Source organism: Theropithecus gelada, chromosome 1 (assembly GCF_003255815.1).
Source record: "Theropithecus gelada isolate Dixy chromosome 1, Tgel_1.0, whole genome shotgun sequence".
Taxonomy (NCBI): domain Eukaryota; kingdom Metazoa; phylum Chordata; class Mammalia; order Primates; family Cercopithecidae; genus Theropithecus; species Theropithecus gelada.
This window is the reverse complement of record NC_037668.1, coordinates 59,611,088-59,634,098: the sequence shown is the minus strand read 5'-3', so window position 1 is coordinate 59,634,098 and position 23,011 is coordinate 59,611,088. Positions and strand designations below refer to the sequence as shown.

Below are 23,011 nucleotides of genomic sequence, written 5' to 3'. Positions count from 1 at the left end.
TAATTTGTTTTTAAATTGGCATTGTAGCCTGGGCTCAAGTCTGTACTGCCAGCACTTCAGGAGGCCAAAGTGGGCAGATTGCTTGAGCCCAGGAGTTCAAAAACAGCCTGAGCAATATGGTGAAACCACAATCTCTACAAAAAAATACCAAAATTAGCTGGACATGGTGGCATGCACCTGTGGTCCTAGCTACTTGGGAGGCTGAGGCAGGAGGATTACTTGAGCCCAGGAGGTTGAGGCTGCAAGTGAGCTGTGTCTGTGCCTCTGTACTCCCTTTGAGGCCCCTGATTATCCCTGTGAGACTAACAGAGTAGAGAACAGATTTCTGAAGGCAGCACTATGAACTGCTGTCCCCTATTACCTGACACATGGCTTTTCATGACTGAGCCTGGGCTGTCCTGGACACTAGCCTCTCCTTCAAGCACAGCTGACAGTGAACCTGGGAGGAGAGCCATGCTGAGCTTCTTTAGTCACCATGGTGACAAGAAACTATCACAAATATTTGCTTATGACTTCACTGGGGAAGCAGACAAGGGAGGTTAGATTGGAAAGAGGAACATCTGCAAAAGCACATCTGGAATCTCAGGGATCCAGCAGGCCAATGGCTTTTTCCATTATGTACTCCCTTACTTGCTGTGGATGAATTTTTTAAAATTCATAATACAAATAAACCTTTTCTAGCATCTGACTGTCCTAGACTGTCTTTGGGTTTTCTTAGTCAAGGAACTCTCTCAAAGTGAATAGGTCTCTGAAGTCATACGTTTCATTTCTAGGGAATAAAAGTCTAATGTTGTCATGCACTTTCTAAACTTTTAAAACCAAAGAGCTAGGAATGATAATACAAATTAGGTAGGGGCCCTAAAATGGCTGAATCATGTCTGTTCCTAATTAATATTAGGAAGTCCTAAACCCAATACCTCAAAATGTGTCTATATTTGAAGATAGAGTCCTTAAAGAGGTAATTAAGGTAAATAAGGTTATTGGGGTATGCCCTAATCCAATAACTGGTATCCTTAAAACCAGAGAACAGCATGTGAACATGAAGACAGCTATATAGAAGCCAACAAAGGGCTGAAAATAAACCAACCCTTCTGACAACTTTTTTTTTTTGAGACAGGGTTTTGCTCTGTCACCCAGGCTGGAATGCAGGGGCACAGTCTCAGATCCCTGCAACCTCCGTCTCTGGGGTTCGAGCGATCCTCCTGCCTCGGCCTCCTGAGTAGCTGGGATTACAGGCGTGGGTCAGCATGCCTGGCTAATTTTTTGCATTTTTAGTAGAGACAGGGTCTCAACCATGTTGACCAGGCTGGTCTCAAACTCCGTGATCCTCCTGCCTTGGCCTCCCAAAGTGCTGGGATTATAGGCATGAGCCACCACACCTGACCTCTTCAGACAACTTGATCTCAGACTTCTAGCCTCCAGAACTGTGAGAAAACATTTCTGTTGTTTAAACCACCAAATCTATGGTTCTTTGTTATAGTGACCCTCGCAAACTAATATAGGACCAAATTAATCTAAAGGCGGCACCGGCTCCTGCCAGTGTCTGATACCAAATTCAAGTTAACTAAAGCCTTGTCTTTAGACCTAGGCAAAAGCGACATCAAAGTAAACTGCTTTCATGAGACACAAGGACACACCTGTAATAAGAAAGGTTAAGTTTCACTTAATAGGCCGGGCACAGTGGCTCATGCCTGTAACCCCAACACTTTGGGAGGCTGAGGCGGGTGGATCATCTAAGGTCAGGAGTTCAAGACCAGCCTGGTCAATGTGGTGAAACCCTGTCTCTACAAAAATATAAAAATTAGCCAGGCATGATGGTGGGTGCCTGTAATCCCAGCCATTTGGGAGGCTGAGACAGAAGAATTGCTTGAACCTGGGAGGCAGAGGTTGCAGTGAGCCAAGATCGCGCCATTGTACTCCAGCCTGGGTGATGGTGTGAGATTCCGTCTCAAAAAAAAAAAAAAGATTCACTTAAAAAAAAAAAAAAAAAAAACCGCTAAAAAAAAAAAAAAAAAAAAAAAAAAAGCCCTAGTGGATAAATGAAAAAACTGAGGCTCACTCAGGTCACACATTAGTGAGTAGCAAGATTGCCATAGTGCTCCATTTAATCACTGGTATGTTTAACATTTTGAGATTCATAAACATTTTAAACTCAGGCTGATTGACTGTTGGGCACATGCTACAGTTAGTAAGCTTTACAACTCACCATAATGCATTAAAGGCTACTTAGTGGTACTGGGAAAAGAGATTTTAAAAAGATAAAAACAAACTATTATCTCCCAACATTTGGCCTCTTCCTTCAAGAATGTAAGAAACCTACCTTCTCCCAGGCTGAAATCACTTTTTTTAAGCTGGCCACTCCTTCACTAGAAATTCTCCTCTTTTCATCTAACCTAACTACTTTCCATCCCCCTGCAAAGGTAAAATTGTATTCAATTTGGCTCCTGACCTTAGACTAGCTTTTACCCATCTTGATCTATTTACTCATCATCACTTTAACTTGAGAGTTACCAGCAATCAATTTTCTAATTAGTGCATATGAACAGGAGCAATTGAAAACCATTACTAAAGATGCATCTAAACTCAAAGAGGACTCTGCATTTGCTCCCTCTTGCTTAAGAGCCTCCCCTCTACCACCATACCAGATTTTTATAGGAACTCACCTTCACAGTACAAGTTTTCCTAATACAATGAGTTCTCACCCTAGACCACAGATCCAAGCAACCACAAACCTGAAGCACATGTATGGACTAACACCTACAACATCAGGATTAATTAAATCAAAATTCTCCCAAAGCAGGTAAAGCCAGCCATGATGCTGGGATGTGATAGGTGAGAAGATAACACACAATACACAAGTGATAGACGCAATACTAAATCCAAAGATTTCACAGATGTTCTTCCAAATCTTACCCGGCCCAGTTTCTTATCAAAGATGCCATAAGAAAACAAACAGACTGGCTTAAATTTTGCTGTCTTTTAACTGGTCTACCTATTAGTTATTTACTGTAAATTAATATAAAGTTGATGGCAAAATTTGGGTAGTGTTGTAACTTTGCAAGCTAAAAACACACTGTAGGAACAGCTCTAGGAATCTCACCACCTGTGATTGCTCATACTGAGAACCAGTCAGACACTTGTGAGTGTATTTTTTCATTCATTGTCCCTCAGCTACTGCCCCATTTCTCAGTTCTCATGAAGAGCCAAACTATTTTTTCTGTTTCCATCACGAACTGCTTAAACACTGAAAGTTTGATATAGTACAATAAAATCTATAAATTATCCACTAAGATTCAATGATTTTTAACAACATCATATTATTCTCAGATGTATATATGATAATATAGCTATATTTTAACAGTTAAAAATTGAATCTTAGTGGATTTGAAAGTTGTAAATGTTATCACTTGGCACTTCACCCAATTACTTTAGTATGTATCCTATAATAAGGACCTTCTTTTTTTTTTTTCTGAGACAGAGTCTTGCTATGTTGCCCCGGCTGGAGTGCAGTGGCACCATCTCAGCTCACTGCAACCTCTGCCTCCTAGGTTCAAGCAATTCTCCTGCCTCAGCCTCCCGAATAGCCAGGATTATAGGTGCACACCACCATGCCCAGCTAATTTTTGTATTTTTTAGTAGAGATGGGGTTTCACCATTTTGGCCAGGCTGGTCTCAAACTCCTGACCTCAAGTGATCCACCCGCCTCAGCCTCCCAAAGTGCTGGGATTACAGGCGTAAGCCACTGTGCCTGGCCTCTCTTCCCTATTTCACAGTTAACGCCATCACCATTCACCTGGTCTTGGAGTCAGCCATGAACATTCTCCCCAATTCAGTAAACTGATTTTTATCTGTTATTCCAAATTGGTTCCTACTGACCACCTCCAATAAATTTTAGTTTACACCCTCATCACCTCACTTCTAGATTATTAAATCTTTGAGAACAAGAATTCTTTTACTTATCTTTGAGTCTATAGCAAAGTACACAGCATGCCCTCAAATGTTCCATCTAACATTTTAAACTTCAGTTTTCTAGAGAATCTGAATTAGTTTACAATAAATTCAACGAAATAAAAATAAAACAAGAATCTGGACTAGGAATATACAAATTTATATAGAAAATGGGGGAAGAAGCCAGGTGCAGTGGTTCACACTTGTAATCCTAGCACTTTGAGAGGCCAAGGTGGGAGGATCACTTGAGCCCAGGAGTTCGAGACCAGTCTGGACAACATAATTAGACCCTGCCTCTAAAAAAAATACAAATGGCCAGGCACGGTGGCTCACACCTGTAATTCTAGCAATTTGGGAGGCTGAAGTGGGTGGATCACTTGAGGTCAGAAGTTTGAGATCAGCCTGGCCAACATGCCAAAACCCCATCTCTACTAAAAATAAATTGGCTGGGCGTGGTAGCTCACACATGTAATCCCAACACTTTGGGAGGCTGGGGGGGGGGGNGCTCACACATGTAATCCCAACACTTTGGGAGGGGGGGGGGGGGGGCAGATCACCTGAGGTCAGGAGTTCGAGACCAGCCTGACCAACATGGAGAAACCCCATCTCTACTAAAAATACAAAATTAGCCAGGTGTGGTGGCGCATGCCTGTAATCCCGCTACTTCAGAGGCTGAAGCAGGAGAATCACTTGAACCCACAAGGCAGAGGTTGCAGTGAGCTGAGATTGCGCCATTGCACTCCAGCCTGGGTAACAAGAGCAAAATTCTGTCTATAAATAAAATAAATAAATAAATAAGCCAGGAGTGGTCGCGCGTGCCTGTAGTCCCAGTTACTCAGAAGCCTGAGGCAGGAGAATCGCTTGAACCTGGAAAGCGGAGGTTGCAGTGAGCTGAGACTGTGCCACTGCACTCCAGCCTGGGCAATAGAGCAAGACTCCATCTCAAAGGAAAAAAAAAAAAGCAAAACAATAATAAATTAAATTAAAAAAAAGAAACCCCGTTAACTCTTTAACTGTCACCGCCAATGCTCACCCACCTAAGCTGTAAACAATCACTAAGGTACTTTCTGTTTCTTACAGATTTGCCTGCTCTGGACATTTCATTTAAATAGAACCATACAATATGTGGTCTTTTTTGACTGGCTTCTTTCACTTAGTGTAATAATTTTGAGGTTCGTCCATGTTTTAACATGTATCAGTACATTCTTTTTATAGCACTTTTTTTTTTTGAGACAGAGTCTTGCTCTGTTGCCCAGGCTTGAGTGCAGTGGCATGGTCTCAGCTCACTGCAGCCCTTGCCTCCCGGGTTCTAGCAATTCTCCTGCCTCAGCCTCCCAGGTAGCTAGGATTATAGGCACGCACCACCACATCTGGCTAATTTTTGTATTCTGAGTAGAGACGGGGTTTTGTTATGTTGCCCACTCTTGGACTCAAGTGATCTTCCTGCCTCAGCCTCCTAAAGTGCTAAGATCATAGGCGTAAGTCGCTGCAGGTTTAGTGGTTAACGAGCCCCCTAAGTTTTTGTTCATCTAGAAACATCTTAATTTCTCCCTCATTTTAGAAGGACAGTTTTGTTAGATATAGTTTTTTTGTTGTTGTTGTTGAGATGAAGCGTTGCACTGTCGCCAAGGCTGGAGTGCAATGGCGCGATCTCAGCTCCCTGCAACCTCTGCCTCCTGGGTTCAAGTGATTCTCCCGCCTTGGCCTCCCCAGTAGCTGGGACTACAGGGGCTCACCACCCATTTTTTTTAATACAAAAAAATAATTTTTGTATTTTTAGTAGAGAAGAGGTTTCACCATGTTGGCCAGGCTGGTCTTGAACTACGGGCCCCAGGTGATCTACCCACTTCGGCCTCCCAAAGTGCTGGGATTACAGGCATGAGCCACCATGCCCAGCCTCAAGCAATTCTCTTGTTTCAGCCTCCCCAGTAGCTGGGATTACAGGCACCTGCCACTGCACCTGGCTAATTTTTGTATTTTTAGTAGAGATGGGGTTTCACCATGTTGGCCAGGCTGGTCTCAAACTCCTGATCTCAAGTGATCTGCCTGCGTCGACCTCCAAAGTGCTGGGATTACAGGAGTGAGCCACCATGCCCATGCCGCCTGGCCAGATATAGAATTCTTGCTTGACGGTTTTTCTTTCAGCACTTTGCTTTTTTGTTTTGTTTTTGAGACAGGTTTTTGCTCTGTCATACAGGCTGGAATGTAGTAGCACAATCAACTCCCCGCAGCCTCGATTTCGTGAGGCAATCTTCCTACCTCAGCCTCTCACATAGCTGGGACCACAGGCCCATGCCACCACATCCAAGTAAATTTTTTTTTTTGTAGAGACTAGGTCTTGTGATGTTGCCCAGGCTGGTTATGAATTCCTTGGCTCAAGTGATCCTCTGGCCTTGGCCTCCCAAAGTGCTGGATTTCAGGTATGAACCACTGTGCCTGGCCTCGTTCAGCACTTTGTTATCCTACTGCCTTTTAACCTCCATGATTTTGAGACAAGGTCTTGCTCTGTCACCCAGGCTGGAGTGCAGTGGTACAATCATGGCTCACTGCTGCCTCAACCTCTCAGACTCAAGCAATCCTGTCACCTCAGCCTCCCAAGTAGCTGGGACTACAGGTGTGTACCACCACACCTGGCTAATTTTCATATTTTTTGTAGAGATGAGGTTTCAACATGTTTTCTAGGCTAGTCTCAAATTCCTAGGCTCAAGTGATCCACCTGCCTCAGCCTCCCAGAGTGCTGGGATTACAGGTGTGAAACTCCGCACCCAGCCATGCAACCACTTTAAAAAATACTTTGGGGCCAGGCACCGTGGCTCATGTCTGTAATCCCAACACTTTTGGAGGCTGAGGCAGGTGGATCACTGGAGCTCAGGAGTTTGAGACCAGCCTGGGCAAGAGTGGGACCCCATATTTTTAAAATAAAATGGCTGCACTGACTGGACATGGTGGCTCATGCCTGTATTCCCACTTTGGGAGGTTGAGGCTGGCAGATCACTTGAGCCCAGGAGTTTGAGACCAGTCTGGGCAAGACAGCAAAACCCCACCTTTATAAAAAATACAAAAAGCCAGGCATGGGGGCATGTGCCTGTAGTCCCAGCTACCTGGGAGATAAGAGGATTGCCTGAGCCCTTGCAGTTGAGGCTGCAGTGAGCTGTGATCACGCTACAGCACTCTAGCCTGGGCGACAGAGCGAGATACTGTCTCAAACAAAACAAAATGAAACACTTTAATGCTTTAAAAGACACCACTGGGCCAGGCACAGTGGCTCATGCCTGTAATCCCCACTTTGGGAAGCCAAAGTGGGCGGATCACATGAGGTCAGGAGTTCAAGACCAGCCTGGACAACGTGGTGAAACACCATCTCTACTAAAAATACAAATATTAGCTAGGTGTGGTAGTGCATGCCTGTAATCCCAGCTACTTGGGAAGCTGAGGCAGGAGAATTGCTTGAACCTAGAAAGTGGAGATTGCAGTGAGCCGAGATCACGCCACTGCACTACAGCCTGGGCAACAGAGCAAGACCCCATCTCAAAAAAGTTAAAAAAAAAATCTATATAATCTATATAATCTATATAAAGTAAAAAAATCTATATATAAAGTAAAAAAAAAAATCTATATATAAAGTAAAAAAAAAATCTATATATAAAGTAAAAAAATCTATATAATCTATATAAAGTAAATAAAAGACACCATCAAGAAAGTGAAAATATATCTTCATTTGTATAGTATCCCTACCTGTCACACAGGAGACCAGGTTGGATTCCCTGACAGGGAGCCAGAAAATTAGAAGAAAAAGAGGTGGGGTGCAGTGGTCAAGCAATCTGCCTGACTTGTCCTCCCAAAGTGTTGGAATTATAGGTGTGGGCCACTGCACCTGGCCAAAAGTTTTAAATTTTAACTAAGTCTATACATATATATACACACACAACTTCTTTGTTAAATCTTTTTTTACTTTAAAAAATAGAAGTAGAGACAGGGTCTCACTTTGTTGCCCAGGTTGGTCTTGGAACTTTTTTTTTTTTTTTTTTGAGACGGAGTCTCGCTCTGTCGCCCAGGCTGGAGTGCAGTGGCCGGATCTCAGCTCACTGCAAGCTCTGCCTCCCGGGTTCACGCCATTCTCCTGCCTCAGCCTCCCGAGTAGCTGAGACTACAGGCGCCCGCCATCTCGCCCGGCTAGCTTTTTGTATTTTTTAGTAGAGACGGGGTTTCACCCTGTTAGCCAGGATGGTCTCGATCTCCTGACCTCGTGATCCACCCGTCTCGGCCTCCCAAAGTGCTGGGATTACAGGCTTGACCCACCGCGCCCAGCCAGGCGCGGTAGGTCTTGGAACTCTTGGGCTCAAGTGATCTTCCTGCCTTGGCCTCCCAAAGTGTTGGGATTATAGGTGTGAACCACCGTGCCCAGCCTTCGGCGTCTTATCTAACAAATCATTGCCTACTCCAAGGCCATGAAGATGTACCCCTAAGTTGTTTTTTTTTCTTTTCTTTTCTTTTTTTTGAGACGAAGTTTCGGTCTTGTCACCCAGCTGGAGTGCAATGGCGTAATCTTGGCTCACTGCAACCTCCACCTCCCGATTCTCCTGACTCAGCCTCCTGAGTAGCTGGGATTACAGATGTCCACCACCAGGCCTGGCTAATTTTTGCATTTTTAGTAGAGATGGGATTTCACAATGTTGGCCAGGCTGGTCTCAAATTATTGACCTCAGGTGATCCACCCGCCTTGGTCTCCCAAAGCGCTGGGATTACAGATGTGAACCACCGTGCCTGGCCCCCTATTTTTTCTTACAAATCAATGATCCACACGAGCCCTTTCTTAATGAACTTCAAGATGCCTTTGACTTTTTTTTTTTTGAGACAGTCTTGCTCTGTCGCCCAGGCAGGACTGCAGTGGTGCAATCTTGGGGTTCAAGTGATTCTCCCACCCCAGCCTCCTGAAGCTGGGACTACAGGCGTGCGACACCACATCTGGCTAATTTTTGTATTTTTAGTAGAGACGAGGTTTCACCATGTTGGCCAGGGCAGTCTCGAACTCCTGACCTCAAGTGATCTGCCAGTCTCGGCCTCCCAAAATGCTGGGATTACAGGCATGAGCCCCCGTGTCTGGCCTGAGATACCTTCAATGTTAATGACTTTTGTGATTAAATCAACTTATCAAACCAATTGGCTTGCAGTATACAAGTTCCTTTCCTGTGTCAAGTTACTTATTTTCCATGACCTGCTGGGAGAAGACCTCTGTTAGGCACCAAGGCAGGCAAGGATCACAATGCTTTGCCAAGAAAGTCACATTTGTGTCCTCTCTACTAGCTGGGAAGCAGTCTTCTCAAGTTCAGTCTAGAATGCTTTCCAAAATCACTGGCCATGGTAAAAACAAAATCTTTATCTACTAAATCCAGACTAAAAACCAAGATATTATATTTGAAATATCTTTCAAATACCCCAAAGTCAATCTCTAGTATTTGTAGAGGGAGGCATTCCCAGGCAAAATTCATATTTGATTGATAATTGATTTAGTAAGGATTTGATTATTAGCTTAGACTCACACAGAACTCTCATTTTAGAGGTAGGTAAACTGAGGCATAACTTGCAGAAGAACCCAGCTAATAAGTGGGAGAGATTAAACCAGGTATTTCTGATGAGAGCCAGTGTTTCCACCATTACATATACCTTACTTGACAGCATACCAACCACAGGACTCCTTTGTTGTTTCCTGGAAGGCGTGTGCTCCCAGGAGTGTCAATGCTGCTTTTCAATTCCACCACACATTTGATTCAATCTGTCACACGAGGTATGATCCAGTTCTTGCCCTGAACAAGGAATATAAGCCTGGGAAACATAGTGAGACCTCGTCTCTACTAAAAATAAAGCCGGGAGTGGTGGCTCACGTCTGTAATCCCAGAACTTCGGGAGGCCGAGGTGGGTGGATCACGAGGTCAAGAGATTCTGGCTAACACAGGGAAACCCCGTCTCTACTAAAAATACAAAAAATTAGCCGGGCGCGGTGGCGGGCGCCTGTAGTCCCAGCTACTCAGGAGGCTGAGGTAGGAGAATGGCGTGAACCTGGGAGGCGGAGCCTGCAATAAGCCGAGATCGCGCTACTGCACTCCAGCCTGGGCGACAGCGAGACTCCATCTCAAAAAACAACAACAACAACAACAAAAATTACATCAAATGATACAAACACTAATATGCAGAGCAACAGAAATTATAGGAACTGGCAAGTAGTTAGGTAGTCATTTGAAGGCTGTCACCTCAAAGGAAAAACAAAAACAACCCCATTTGAATCAAACAGATTGCTTGAGCCCAGGAATTCAAGACCAGCCTGCGCAACATGGCAAAACCCCATCTCTACTAAAAAAATACAAAAATCAGCCAGGCATGGTGGTACATGTCTCCCAGCTACTAGGGAGACTGAAGTGGGAAGATGGCTTGAGCCTGGAAGGTAGAGGTTGCAGTAAGCTGACATCTCACACTGCACTCCAGCCAGCCTGGGCAACACAGCTAGAGCCTGTTTCAGAAAAAAAAAAAAAAAGAAAGAAAAAAGAAAAAGGAAGGAAGGAAAGGAGGGAGGGAGAGAGGGAGGGAAATATCTAGTATTGACAGAAGGTAGCTGTGCTGGATGGACCACCAACAGGCATATTGGAAATCGTGTGGTACTGGTGCAAAGGGCTACAAAGACAGATCTAATTCTTAGTCTTACTACTTAACAACTGTGCAACTTGGGTATCTTAATTTTCATACCCTTACCCAGACTATCTCAGAGTCACAGTGAAGACTGAATGAGAATATATACCCAAGTACTTTGCAAACAATAAAATGCTATGCTGGTAAAGTAGGGTTAGATTTGAAGATGACTTTTCAGAATTCCTGAATTTCTCTCAGAGCTTCATGAACAGGAAATGCTGCAAACGAGAAAACAGTTTGAAACAGATCTGGCAGCATGAGGCTCTCAGGGTGTTATTTGCAAGCCTGTCAGAATTGCGAGTCACCAAGACAATGGCAGAGGCTACTCTTCTACTGGACAATTGGGCCAGTCCACAATGGGACCATAATAAGGCTGCTCATATTCTAGTAGAATCTTCAATGGACTGGGCTGAACAGTAATCACTCCAGGAAACAAAGCTAAATTTATAAACTAGGTGGTTTAGCTAAAGGCCACCCGGGGAAAACTATCTCCTGCACACATGACTATGTATTCAAAGTTCAGGGTCTAAGTAAAAAAATATATATATATGTGTGTGTGTGTATATATATATAAAATATAAAAAAATAAATATATTCCTAGTTCTTCTAGTTTGCTAATCCTAATTCTCTCCTGGGATTTACCAGTCCTTTGGCCCTTGAGTGTATATATAAATGTGTAAATACAAGGCTCAGATCTACGGAAGGGAAGTAAGAGGTGGAGGTGAGACACAGGAGAAGACTAGGATAACTATAGTCCAAACAGTTTCTCCAAAAGAAATTTTCCAACTATCTCTTTTGAAATAGAATCAGGTGGCTCTTACCTTCCTAGGAACACTTCACTGCCACTACCACTAGGTACCATAAGGGATTAAAACAAATTAAAGCAGGAAAATGAAAAAGCTTAATTTCCATTTAAGCCAGCACAAAAATATACACTGAATAGCTTCTAAGCACTTGCATTGTGTGTGTGTATGTGCGTGTTGGGGATAACCAAATGGTTATCTCCAAACTATCTCAAATAGGTACTAATGGTTTCTACCTTCAGGAAACTTTACAACTTAGTTTAGTCTCACAGCTCTAAGAATACAAAAGATAATGAATGTAACTGTACAATGAGTTCAGAGAATGGGAGTGAGAACTCTCTTTACTGAGTGGGTAAGCTCTGAAGTGGTCTCTGAAGGCTAAATGGTTAATATTTCTGAAGGGTTTGGGGCACAAGACGAGTTTGGTTAAAGAGGCATAAAAACAAAGGTCCACACAGCAAAATGCTTCTGAGATCGAATAGCAAAACTGCTGGCTACCTGGCCTCTATTCTGCAGTACCCTCCACCTCCAACTCCAGTCTTCAGACAAAGAGGGTTCTGCATTGTCTGTCAGCTGAATTACACAAATCCCTCTGACTAGCTCTTCGTTTTAGCTCTTAGCAACAATACAAGAAAGAGTCTTTCCAACAGCCCCTCTGACAAAATGGAAACAGGGATTTCTCTAACCTGTATGTATTCATCAAAAACGAGGGAGTTAGATTTAGGAGGCAATCTTCTAAGGCCTCATGTGAGAAAGGCCCAGGGTGAAATGGAAGAGAAAAGCCAGGCTGAAAGGCCACACAAAGAATCCTCTCCACCCGCAGAAGACACGCCATGAACAAACATTCAGTGTTCACCCTTAAACTCTATCAACTTGATCCAACATGATGTAGTCAAAAGAGCACTGATTTGGAAGTCAGGTGAACTGAGTTCCAAACCCAACTGTGTAACTGTGGGCAAATTACCCACTATCTTAGAGTTTTGCTTCTGCCTCTCTAAAATGGGGATAATTCTTATAGTGCAAGTCTTCAGAAAGTAATAAATAAAATAAAATGGGCACAATAAACTTTATAGGACCCTGTAGGATTAATGAGGTGATGTGAAAGTATCTAGGGCCTAAATGTTGAATCAATGGTATTCCTTTTTTCTTCTCACCTCCTGCAGTGAAAGGCCTAAATTCCTTATAAGGAAAATTTTCAGGAAGTTAGGATAAAGAAAAAACCATTATTTTCTTGCTTTCTGTTAAATGTTGGTTTTTCCTTTTCCTTCCAACACTCAGTTCTTTCTCTTAATCTTTATCCTTCCATTCTGTCTTCATTCTCTTAAAAGCTACACTTAAGGAACCAATGACCAGGGGTTTAAAAAAGGGCCTATTTCCCCCTTTACTTCACCTCAAAGTGGGCAATTCCAATCATGACTCACTAGAAAATTATAGCCTATTGGATGATTTAAATATTGATGACTGTTCAGATGCAGTGGCTCACACCTGTAATCCTAGCACTTTGGGAGGCCGAGGCGGGTGGATCACTTGAGGTCAGGGGTTCAAGAGCAGCCTGGCCAACACGGTGAGACCTCGTCTCCACTAAAAATACAAAAATTACCCAGGTGCAGTGGCGGGCCCCTTTAATCCCAGCTACTTGGGAGGCTGAGGCAGAAGAATCACTTGAACCCAGGAGGCAGAGGTTGCAGTGAGCCAAGATTGCACCATTGCACTCCAGCCTGGGCAAGAGGGCAAACACTCCATCTCAAAAAATAAATAAACAAATGCTGATGACTTCTGCAATCTATACCTAAGACCTAGAGGGAACATGGGTTCCTTCCAATCACATCTGTAAGTACCTCAAATGGAGGGAAAAAAAAAAAGCATCTTCTTCTCCACAAACCTGTTCCTTATATATTTCTCTTAATTCATGGTCCACAATTCCATACCTGGAATTCTGAAATCAAAGGGGCTCTGAAGGCCAGGCACGATGGCTCATACCTATAATTCTAGCACTTTAGGAGGCTGAGGCAGGAGGCTTGCTTGAGGCCAGGAGTTTGCGAACAGCCTACAACTGGATATTTTTGCTACAGAAATATTCATAATATTTGACCATACAGGTTTCTATCCCAGACCTCACTGGATGTGTTATACAAGTTATATGTACCATAATGACTTTCTAAAATTCAAAAAATTAGGATTCTGAAACATCTGGCATAAATAATTTCTTAAAAGGCATACACTCTCAATGGGGGCAGCATCACATCCAAAAGGGCAAATAGGTTTGTCGGCAAGGAAGAAAAATGTTAGGTATTAGAGTGGTACGTAGCCCTTCAAAGCTCAACCTTACCCAACAAAATCTTACTATTACATGAGCAGGACTGACAGTGACTTCATCGAAGGCAGACAAAATATATGCAGGATCTATGCTACAAAATTATGGTGACCAGGCGGCCGTGACTGGGGAACTTTCTCTTGATTGATCGCTGGATCTCGATATGGCACGAGATGGCCTGTGCATGCCTGCTGGCTGCATTATGAATGTTATTTATGTTTTATCCTCAGTGGATTGTGTGACTTGGGCTTTGGTCATTATCAAGCAAAAGTCTAAAACTTCACGAAATAATTTTTAATTGTATTGTTTTACTTCTGTTGGATAAATTATAGTTTTGAATGATTTTTAAAGTTTTCATTACATTGTTTTTATACAAACTACCAAATTGGATTGTAATTTGATACAATGTATGTAAGCAAGTAAACTGCATTAAAAGTTACATAGCAAATACAGCCACAAAAATTAAGTTAAGGCCGGGCGCGGTGGCTCAAGCCTGTAATCCCAGCACTTTGGGAGGCTGAGGCGGGCGGATCACGAGGTCAGGAGATCAAGACCACCCTGGCTAACACGGTGAAACCCCGTCTCTACTAAAAAATACAAAAAACTAGCCGGGCGAGGTGGCGGGCGCCTGTAGTCCCAGCTACTCGGGAGGCTGAGGCAGGAGAATGGCGTAAACCCGGAAGGCGGAGCTTGCAGTGAGCTGAGATGCGGCCACTGCACTCCAGCCTGGGCGACAGAGCGACACTCTGTCTCAAAAAACAAAAAAACAAAAAAACAAAAAAACAACAACAACAAAAAAATTAAGTTAAGGCCGGCAGCGGTGGCTCAGGCCTGTAATTCTAGCACTTTGGGAGGCTGAGCTGGGCGGATTGCCTGAGCTCAGGAGTTTGAGACCAGCCTGGGCAACATGGTGAAACACCATCTCTACTAAAATACAAAAAATTAGCCAGGCGTGGTGGCATGCGCCTGTAGTCCTGGCTACTCAGGAGGCTGAGGCAGGAGAATTGTTTGAATCTGGGAGGCAGATGTTGCAGTGAGCTGAGACTGCGCCGCTATACTGCAGCCTGGGCGACAGAGTGAGACTCTGTCTCAAAAATAAATAAATAAATAAGTTAAATGCAAACAGCTTTAAAAAAAAAAAAAAAAAAAGATGAGGCCAGCTGAACACGTTGGCTCACACCTGTAATCCTAGCACTTTGGGAGGCCAAGGCAGGAGAATTGCCTGAACTCAGGAGTTTGAGAACAGCCTGGGCAACATGGTGAAACCCCGTCTATATTAAAATACAAAAAATTAGCCAGGCTTGGTGGCAGGGGCCTATAATCCCAGCTACTCAGGAGGCTGAGGCATGAGAATTGTTTGAACCCAGGAGGCAGAGGTTGCAGTGAGCCAAGATTGCGCCACTGCACTCCAGCCTGGGCAACAGAGTGAGACTCTGTTGCAAAAAAAAAAAAAAAAAAAGATGAGGCCTCACTATGTTGCCCAGGCTGGTCTTGAACTCCTGGCCTGAAGCAATCCTCCTGCCTTGGCCTCCAAAAGTGCTGGGATTACAGGCGTGAGCCATCCTGTCCAGCCCAAATAGGTTTTTTTTTTCTTTTTAAAGACAGGTCTCGGCCGGGCGCGGTGGCTCAAGCCTGTAATCCCAGCACTTTGGGAGGCCGAGACGGGCGGATCACGAGGTCAGGAGATCGAGACCATCCTGGCTAACACGGTGAAACCCCGTCTCTACTAAAAATACAAGAAAATTAGCCGGGCGAGGTGGTGGGCGCCTGTAGTCCCAGCTACTTGGGAGGCTGAGGCAGGAGAATGGCGTGAACCCGGGGGGGCGGAGCTTGCAGTGAGCCGAGATCGCGCCACTGCACTCCAGCCTGGGGCACAGAGCAAGACTCCGTCTCAAAAAAAAAAAAAAAAGACAGGTCTCACTCTGTTGTCCAGGCTAGAGTGCAGTGGTGTGATCTTGGTTCACTACAGCCTCCACCTCCTAAACTTAATCTATCCTTCCACTTCACCCTTAGAAGTAGTTGGGACTGCAGGTGCATGCCACTACACACGGCTAATTACTGTATTTTCTGTAGACATGGGGTTTGATCATGTTGCTCAGTCTGGTTTCGAACTCCTAGGCTCAAGTGATCCTCCTCAGCCTCTCAAAGTGCTCAGGAGTTTGAGCCTAACCCAAAAATTTTGTTTAGTCATTCTTTTTTTTTTTTTGAGACGGAGTCTTGCTCTGTCGCCAGGCTGGAGTGCAGTGGCACAACCTCAACCTTGGCTCACTGCAACCTCCGACTCCCAGGTTCAAACAATTCTCCTGCCTCAGCCTCCTGAGTAGTTGGGACTACTGGCGCACGCCACCACGCCCAACTCATTTTTGTATTTTTAGTAGAGATGGGGTTTCACCATGTTGTCCTGGCTGGTCTCGAACTCCTGACCTCAAGCAATCCACCCACCTCAGTCTCCCATAGTACTGGGATTACAGGCATGAGCCACCATGCCCCGTTCTGTTTAGTCTTTCTTAATCATGCATTGAATAAAAACTGAATTGTACACTTACTCTTACGTATAAAGCACAAAGTATATAAAAAGATATAGTTTATCTTGGTATTAATATTTCATAGGACAGGTACAGTAGGGGGAAAAAGGTCTAAAAAGGCTCCTTAGGAAGGTGATTAAAAAAAAAAATTGAGAAACAACACTGGGAAACACTGGATTAGTGTTCTGTACTAATACTTTCAAAGTTTTTCAACCCAGAAACATGGGAATTATCTTTGACAGTTCTGTTTCCCTTAACTCTCACCCCACATCCAACCACTAAGAATGGCTGGCTTTATTTCCTAATTATTCTGGACTCTGTCTCTTTTTCTCCATTCCTACTGCCACTGAACGAATTTAGGTCTTCATAATCTCTTGCTTAGATGTTACAAGAGCCTCATCAAACTGCCTTTTTCCTCCTTACACCCAAACTTTTTTGAGTTTCGCTCTTGCTGCCCAGGCTGGAGTACAATGGCATGGTCTCGGCTCATGGCAACCTCTGCCTCCTGGGTTCAAGCGATTGTCCTACCTCAGCCTCCTGAGTAGCTGGGATTACAGGCATGCACCACCACACCCGGCTAATTTTTTGTATTTTTAGTACAGACGGGTTTTCTCCGTGTTGGTTAGGCTGGTCTTGAACTTCCGGCCTCAGGTGATTTGTCTGCCTCGGCCTCCCAAAGTGCTGAGATTACGGGCATGAGCCACCGCGCCCAGCCCACCCACACTTCTTAAAATAGTTTATCTCTTCTCTTTTCTTTCTTCTTTAAAAATGAGACAGTGTCTCGCTAAGTTGCACATGCTGGTCTCAAACTGCTGACCTCAAGTGATCCTCCCACCTCAGCCTCCCAAAGTGCTAGGATTACAGGCATCAGCCACTGTGCCAGTCCTGTCCTCTCTCATTTCTTAGCTTACTCCAATTCACTTCCATGCCATCAAGACTGTCTTTGTAAAGGCCACTTACCAAGCACATGACGCTAAATTCAATAGATATTTTCAGTCCTTTTTTTTTTTTTTTTTTTTGCTTGTTCTTTTGTCAGCACCACTCACTCCTAACAACTATTTCCTTTTTTTTGAAATACTCTTTCTCTTGGCTTGTTTGTTTGTTTTTGGTTTGTTCTTTTTTTTTTTTTTTGAGACAAAGTCTCGCTCTTGTCCCCCAGGCTATAGTGCAATGGTACCATCTCGACTCACTACAACCTCTGCCTCCTGGGTTCAAGCGATTCTGTTGCCTCAGCCTCCTGAGTAGCTGGGATTACAGGTGCCTGCTACCACGCCTGGCTAATTTTTGTGTTTTTAGTAGAGATGGGGGTTTCACCATGTTGGCCAGGCTGGTCCTGAACTCCTGACCTCAGGTGATCCCCCCACCTCGGCCTCCCAAAGTGCTGGGACTACAGGTGTGAGCCACCGTGCCCAGCCTCTCTTGGCTTTTTGTTTTGTTTTGTTTTGTTTTGTTTTTTTTGAGACAGAGCGTTGCTGTGTTGCCCAGGCTGGAGGGCAGTGGTGTGATCTCAGCTCACAGCAACCTCTGCCTCCCGGGTTCAAGTGATTCTCCTGCCTCAGTTGCTGGGATTACAGGCATGCACCACCACGCCTGGCTAAGTTTTGTATTTTTAGTAGAGCTGGGTTTTCACCATGTTGGCCAGGCTGATCTCGAACTCCTGACCTCAGGTGATCCACCCATCTTGGCCTCCCTAAGTGCTGGGATTACAGGCATGAGACACCACACCTGGCCTCTTTCTCGTGGCTTTTAAGACACCAAGCACTCCTTGTTTTCTTCTTTTAGTTCTGACTGATGTTTCCTCCTTTCTGCACATCACAGCTGATCTACCTCGGCCAGCTTTTTAGCCCAGCTTTCATCACATTTTTCCTGAGTGTTATGAATCACTCCATAGTTTTAGTTGCCATGTACAGAGATAAACAGGCGATCAAACCTCTATCTCGATTCCCAGGCCTCACACTCTTGAGCTCCAGACTTCTATATTCAATTGATTTTTGGACAACTTCCCTGGAGGTCAGAGAATCCTTAAAATGCACAAATTTAAATTCATCTCAATTAACAGCATCACTATCCATTCTGCTCTCAAGGCAACAGGCACAGGAGTCATGCTTAATTTTTTTTCCTTGGCTTCAGCCACTAGATGAAATCAATAACCAAGTCCTGATGATTCAAATTCCTAACTCTCTTATTCCCTACTATTACCACCTCAGCTGCTGCCATCGTCTCCTGCCAGGACTACCACATTACTTAACAAGCTCCTAGTTACGGCCAGGAGCAGTAGCTTATGCCTGTAATCACTTTGGGAGGCCGAGGGAGGCAGATCACTTGAGGTCAGGAATTCCAGACCAGCCTGGACAACATGCTGAAACCCCATCTCTACTAAAAATACAAAAATTAGCTGGGCATGGTGGCACATGCCTGTAATCTCAGCTATTCAGGAGGCTGAGGCAGGAGAAAAGCTTGAATGCTTGAACCCAGGAGGTGGAGGTTGCAGTAAGCTGAGATCGCATCACTGCACTCCAGCCTGGGTGACAGAGCAAGACTCTGTCTCAAAAACAAAAAAAAAAAAGGAACTCCGTCTGGGTGTGGTGGTAATCCCAACACTCCAACACTTTGGGAGGCCAAGGAGGGAGGATCACCTGATGTCAGGTGTTCTAGACCAGCCTGGCCAACATGGAGAAACCCCATCTTTATTAAAGACACAAAAAAGTAACTGAGTGTGGTGGTGGGCACCTGTAATTCCAGCTACTCAGGAGGCTCAGGCAGGATAATCTCTTGAACCCAGGCGGCGGACGTTGCAGTGAGCTGAGATCACGCCACTGCACTCCAGCCTGGGTGACACAGCAATACTCCATCTCAAAAAAATAAATAAAAAATAAATAAATTTTTAAAAAATTAATTGGCTGGGTGCGGTGGCTCAAGCCCATAATCTCAGCACTTTGGGAGGCTGAGGCAGATGGACTGTCTGAGGTCAGAAATTCGAGATGGCCAACATGGTGAAATCCTGTCTCTACTAAAAAGACAAAAAAAGTTAGGCAGGCATGGTGGCCCAAGCCTGTAATCCCAGCTACTCTGGAGGCTGAGGCAGGAGAATCACTTGAACCCAGGAGGCGGGGGTTGCAGTGAGCCAAAAATCGCACCACTGCACTCCAGCCTGTGTGGCAGACCAAGACTCCGTCTAAAAAAAAAAAAAAAAAAAAAAAAATTAACATTTAAAAAATACATACAATTTTGTAAAACACATAGACTATGTAACATTTCATAAAATACACAGTATATTGATTGAAGTAACATTTGCAAATAAGACAGACAATTCTCAGGCTATATTTGGCTTCAAATATCTTTTGTTAATGTTTTCAGATTTTGAAAGTTGGCTTGTAACCTTTACAAAGCAGTAAGTATTATTTATAAATCCAGGCCAAGCGTGGTAGCTCACGCCTGTAATCTCAGCACTTCAGGAGGCTGAGGCAGGTGGATCACGAGGTCAGGAGTTTGAGACCAGCCTGGTCAATATGGTGAAACCTATTAAAATTACAGTGGCGAGCACCTGTAATCCTAGCTACTCGGGAGGCTGAGGGAGGAGAATTGCTTGGACCTGGGAGGCGGAGGTTACAATGAGCTGAGATTGCGCCACTGCACTCTAGCCTGGGCAACAGAGCAAGACTCTGTCTCAAAAAAAAAAAAAATCCAGCCAGGCGCGGTGGCTCACGCCTGTAATCCCAGCACTTTGGGAGGCCGAGGCGGGCGGATCACAAGGTCAGGAGATCGAGACCACAGTGAAACCCCATCTCTACTAAAAATACAAAAAATTAGCCGGGCGCGGTGGCGGGCGCCTGTAGTCTCAGCTACTCAGGAGGCTGAGGCAGGAGAATGGCGTGAACCCAGGAGGCGGAGCTTGCAGTGAGCCGAGATCGCGCCACTGCACTCCAACCTGGGCGACAGCGTGAGACTCCGTCTCAAAAAAAAAAGAAAAAAAAAAAAAAAAAAAATCCAGATTTCCAGCTTCAAGAGGGAGAGGAATTGTGGAAAGGATGGGAAATCATGCAATACGACAACACTAGAACCATATTTCCCCATGACAACAGTTGGCTGGAGCTCAGGAGCCAGGAAATACGGCTGTCACGTTCATCTACCAGTCTCCCTTTGGTTTATTTCATAAAATTATTCACTAGAATATAAAATCTGGGACTTCAACAGAAAGAGGTTTTGTCTGTTCTGTCAATCACTGTATTTCCAGGGCCTAGAAAAGTCCCTGGCACATAGTGGGCACTTAATCATTTGCTGAAATTAACTGCTGTCTGCCTGGTCCTAAAAGTATGAGTTTCTGACAAGTATTCACAATATGTTTCTGTCCTCCCCTCAAAGACAAAGACTAGTTAATTTAACTTTATATTTAATATAGGGCCTGGCTAGGTATGGTGGCTCATGCCTATAATTCCAGCACTTTGGGAGGCCGAGGCAGGCAGATAACCTGAGGTCAGGAGTTTGAGACCAGCCTGGTCATGGTGAAACCCCATCTCTACTAAAAATACAAAAACTAGCCAGGCATGGTGGTGGATGCCTGTAATCCCAGCTACTCAGTAGGCTGAGGCAGGAGAATAGCTTGAACCCAGAAGGTGGAGGTTGCAGTGAGCTGAGATAGGCCATTGCACTCCAGCTAGGGTGACAAAGTGAGACTGTCTTAAAAAAAAAAAAGAAAAAAAAAATATATATAGGCTTGACACTTAGGAAGTACTTTGTCTACTAAGTGACTAACAGCTATTAATTATCACTTATTGAGTACTTACTATGTGCTAAGCATCAAACTAAAATGCTTTACAGGCATTACCTCATTTAATTCCTGTAACAATCCTATTATCTCTATTTTATTTCATTTTTATTTTTTAAAGACAAGGTCTTGCTCTGTCACCTCGGCTATAGTACAATGGTGAGATCATATAGCTCACTGCAACCTCAAATTCCTAGGCTCAAACAATCCTTCTGCCTCAGCCTCCTATGTAGCTGGGACTACAGGCACATCCCACCACGCTCAACTATTTTTTTTGTAGAGATGGGTGTTTTACCATGTTGCCCAGACTAGTCTGGAACTCCCTGCCTCAACCGATCCTCCTTCCTGAGCCTCCCAAAGTGCTAGGAATACAAGTGTACGCTACTGCACCTAACCTATACCTACTTTAAAGATGAGAAAATGAGGCTATGTAGAGTAAGTAACTGGTTGAAAAACTAATAACATGGAATGAAATAACTGTAATAGAAAAAAAGGATGTGAAAAGGGCACATCACTGCACTCCAGCCTGGGAGAAAAAGCGAGACCATCTAAAAAAAAAAAAAAAAGAAAGAAAGAACAAAGTGCTGTAGAATTTAGGAGAGTTCATTTCCAAATTGGAAGGCATAAAGTATTTCAGAAAGGTTCATGAAGGAGGCAGCATTTAAATTAGATCTTGAAAAACAGGTGAGATGGCCAGGCACGGTGGCTCACGTTCATAATCCCAGCACTTTGGGAGGCCGAGGCGGGCGGATCACCTGAGGTTGGGAGTTCGAGACCAGCCTGACCAACATGGTGAAACCCCGTCTCTACTAAAAATACAAAAAATTAGCCAGGCGTGGTGGTGCATGCCTGTAATCCCAGTTACTCAGGAGGCTGAGGCAGGAGAATCATTTGAATCAGGAGGTGGAGATTGTGGTGAGCAGAGATCGCACCACTGCACTCCAGCATGGACAACAACAGTGAAACTACATCTCAAATTAAAAAAAAAAAAGAAAAAGAAAAAGAAAATAAAAACAGGTGAGATTTTCATAGGAAAGGATGGGTGGCATGGGGAAGAGATTGCTTTAGTTACTTCAGGAATGCTTATGTACAAACAGCCCGTATTTTGATTAGAATCATACTGCGTAAGTGTCTCTTCCATGTATTAGCTATGAATTTGCCCAAGTTACTGAAACCTCTCCATCCTTTGGTTCTCTCAACTAAAACACGAGAATCTGAGAATTAAATGAACATATAAAGTACAGGCATACCTCATTTTATTGTGATTCACAGTAAAATGGTGTGTAGTTTGTTTGTTTGCTTGTTAGTTTTTTGAGACAGGGTCTCACTATGTTGCCCAGGCTGGTCTCAAACTGCTGAGCTTAAGAGTTTCGCCTGCCTTAGCCTCCCAAAGTGTTGGGATTACAGGCGTGAGCCACCATACCCGGCCAATGTGTGTTTTTTTAAAAAAACAAATTGAAGGTTTGTGGCAATCCTATGTTAAGCAAGTCTATTGGTGCCATTTTTCCAGCAGCATGTGTTCACTTTGTGTCTGTGCCACATTTTGGTAATTCTTGTAATATTTCAAACTTTTGCTTATTGTTTTATCTGTTATGGTGATCTGTGATCAGTGATATTTGATGCTAGTATTGCAACCGTTTTGGGGTGCCATGAGCCATGGTCATATAAGATGGAGAACTTAATTGATAAATATTGTGTATGTTCTGACTGCTCCACCAACCAGCCATTCCAGTCTCTCTCTCTCCCTATTCCCTGAGATACAACAATATTGAAATGAGGCTAATTAATAACCCTACAATGGCCTCCATCTGTTCAAGTGAAAGGGGCAGTTGCATGTCTCCACATTAAGTCAAAAGCTAGAAATGATTAACCTGAGTGAGGAAGGGATGTCGAAAAGCCAAGATATGCTGAAAGCTACGCCTCTTGCACCAGTTAGCAAAGCTGTGAATGCAAAGGAAAAGTTCTTTTTTTTTTT

The 23,011-nt window shown here is 44.0% G+C and overlaps 1 protein-coding gene across 2 annotated transcripts in view; it reads right to left on the bottom strand.

The window, feature by feature from the left end:
* Positions 1-23,011, bottom strand: part of KPNA6 (karyopherin subunit alpha 6) — a 65,957-nt gene that overhangs the window by 33,389 nt on the left and 9,557 nt on the right. The window contains exon 1 of one of the 2 annotated variants that reach the window (XM_025376585.1): positions 362-462. The exons of the other annotated variant lie outside the window; for it this stretch is intronic. Coding sequence (XP_025232370.1) covers positions 362-455 — 94 coding nt within the window. The 5' untranslated portion in view covers positions 456-462. Of the gene's footprint in view, positions 1-361; positions 463-23,011 lie in introns of those variants that run through there. 2 annotated transcript variants of the gene reach the window in all.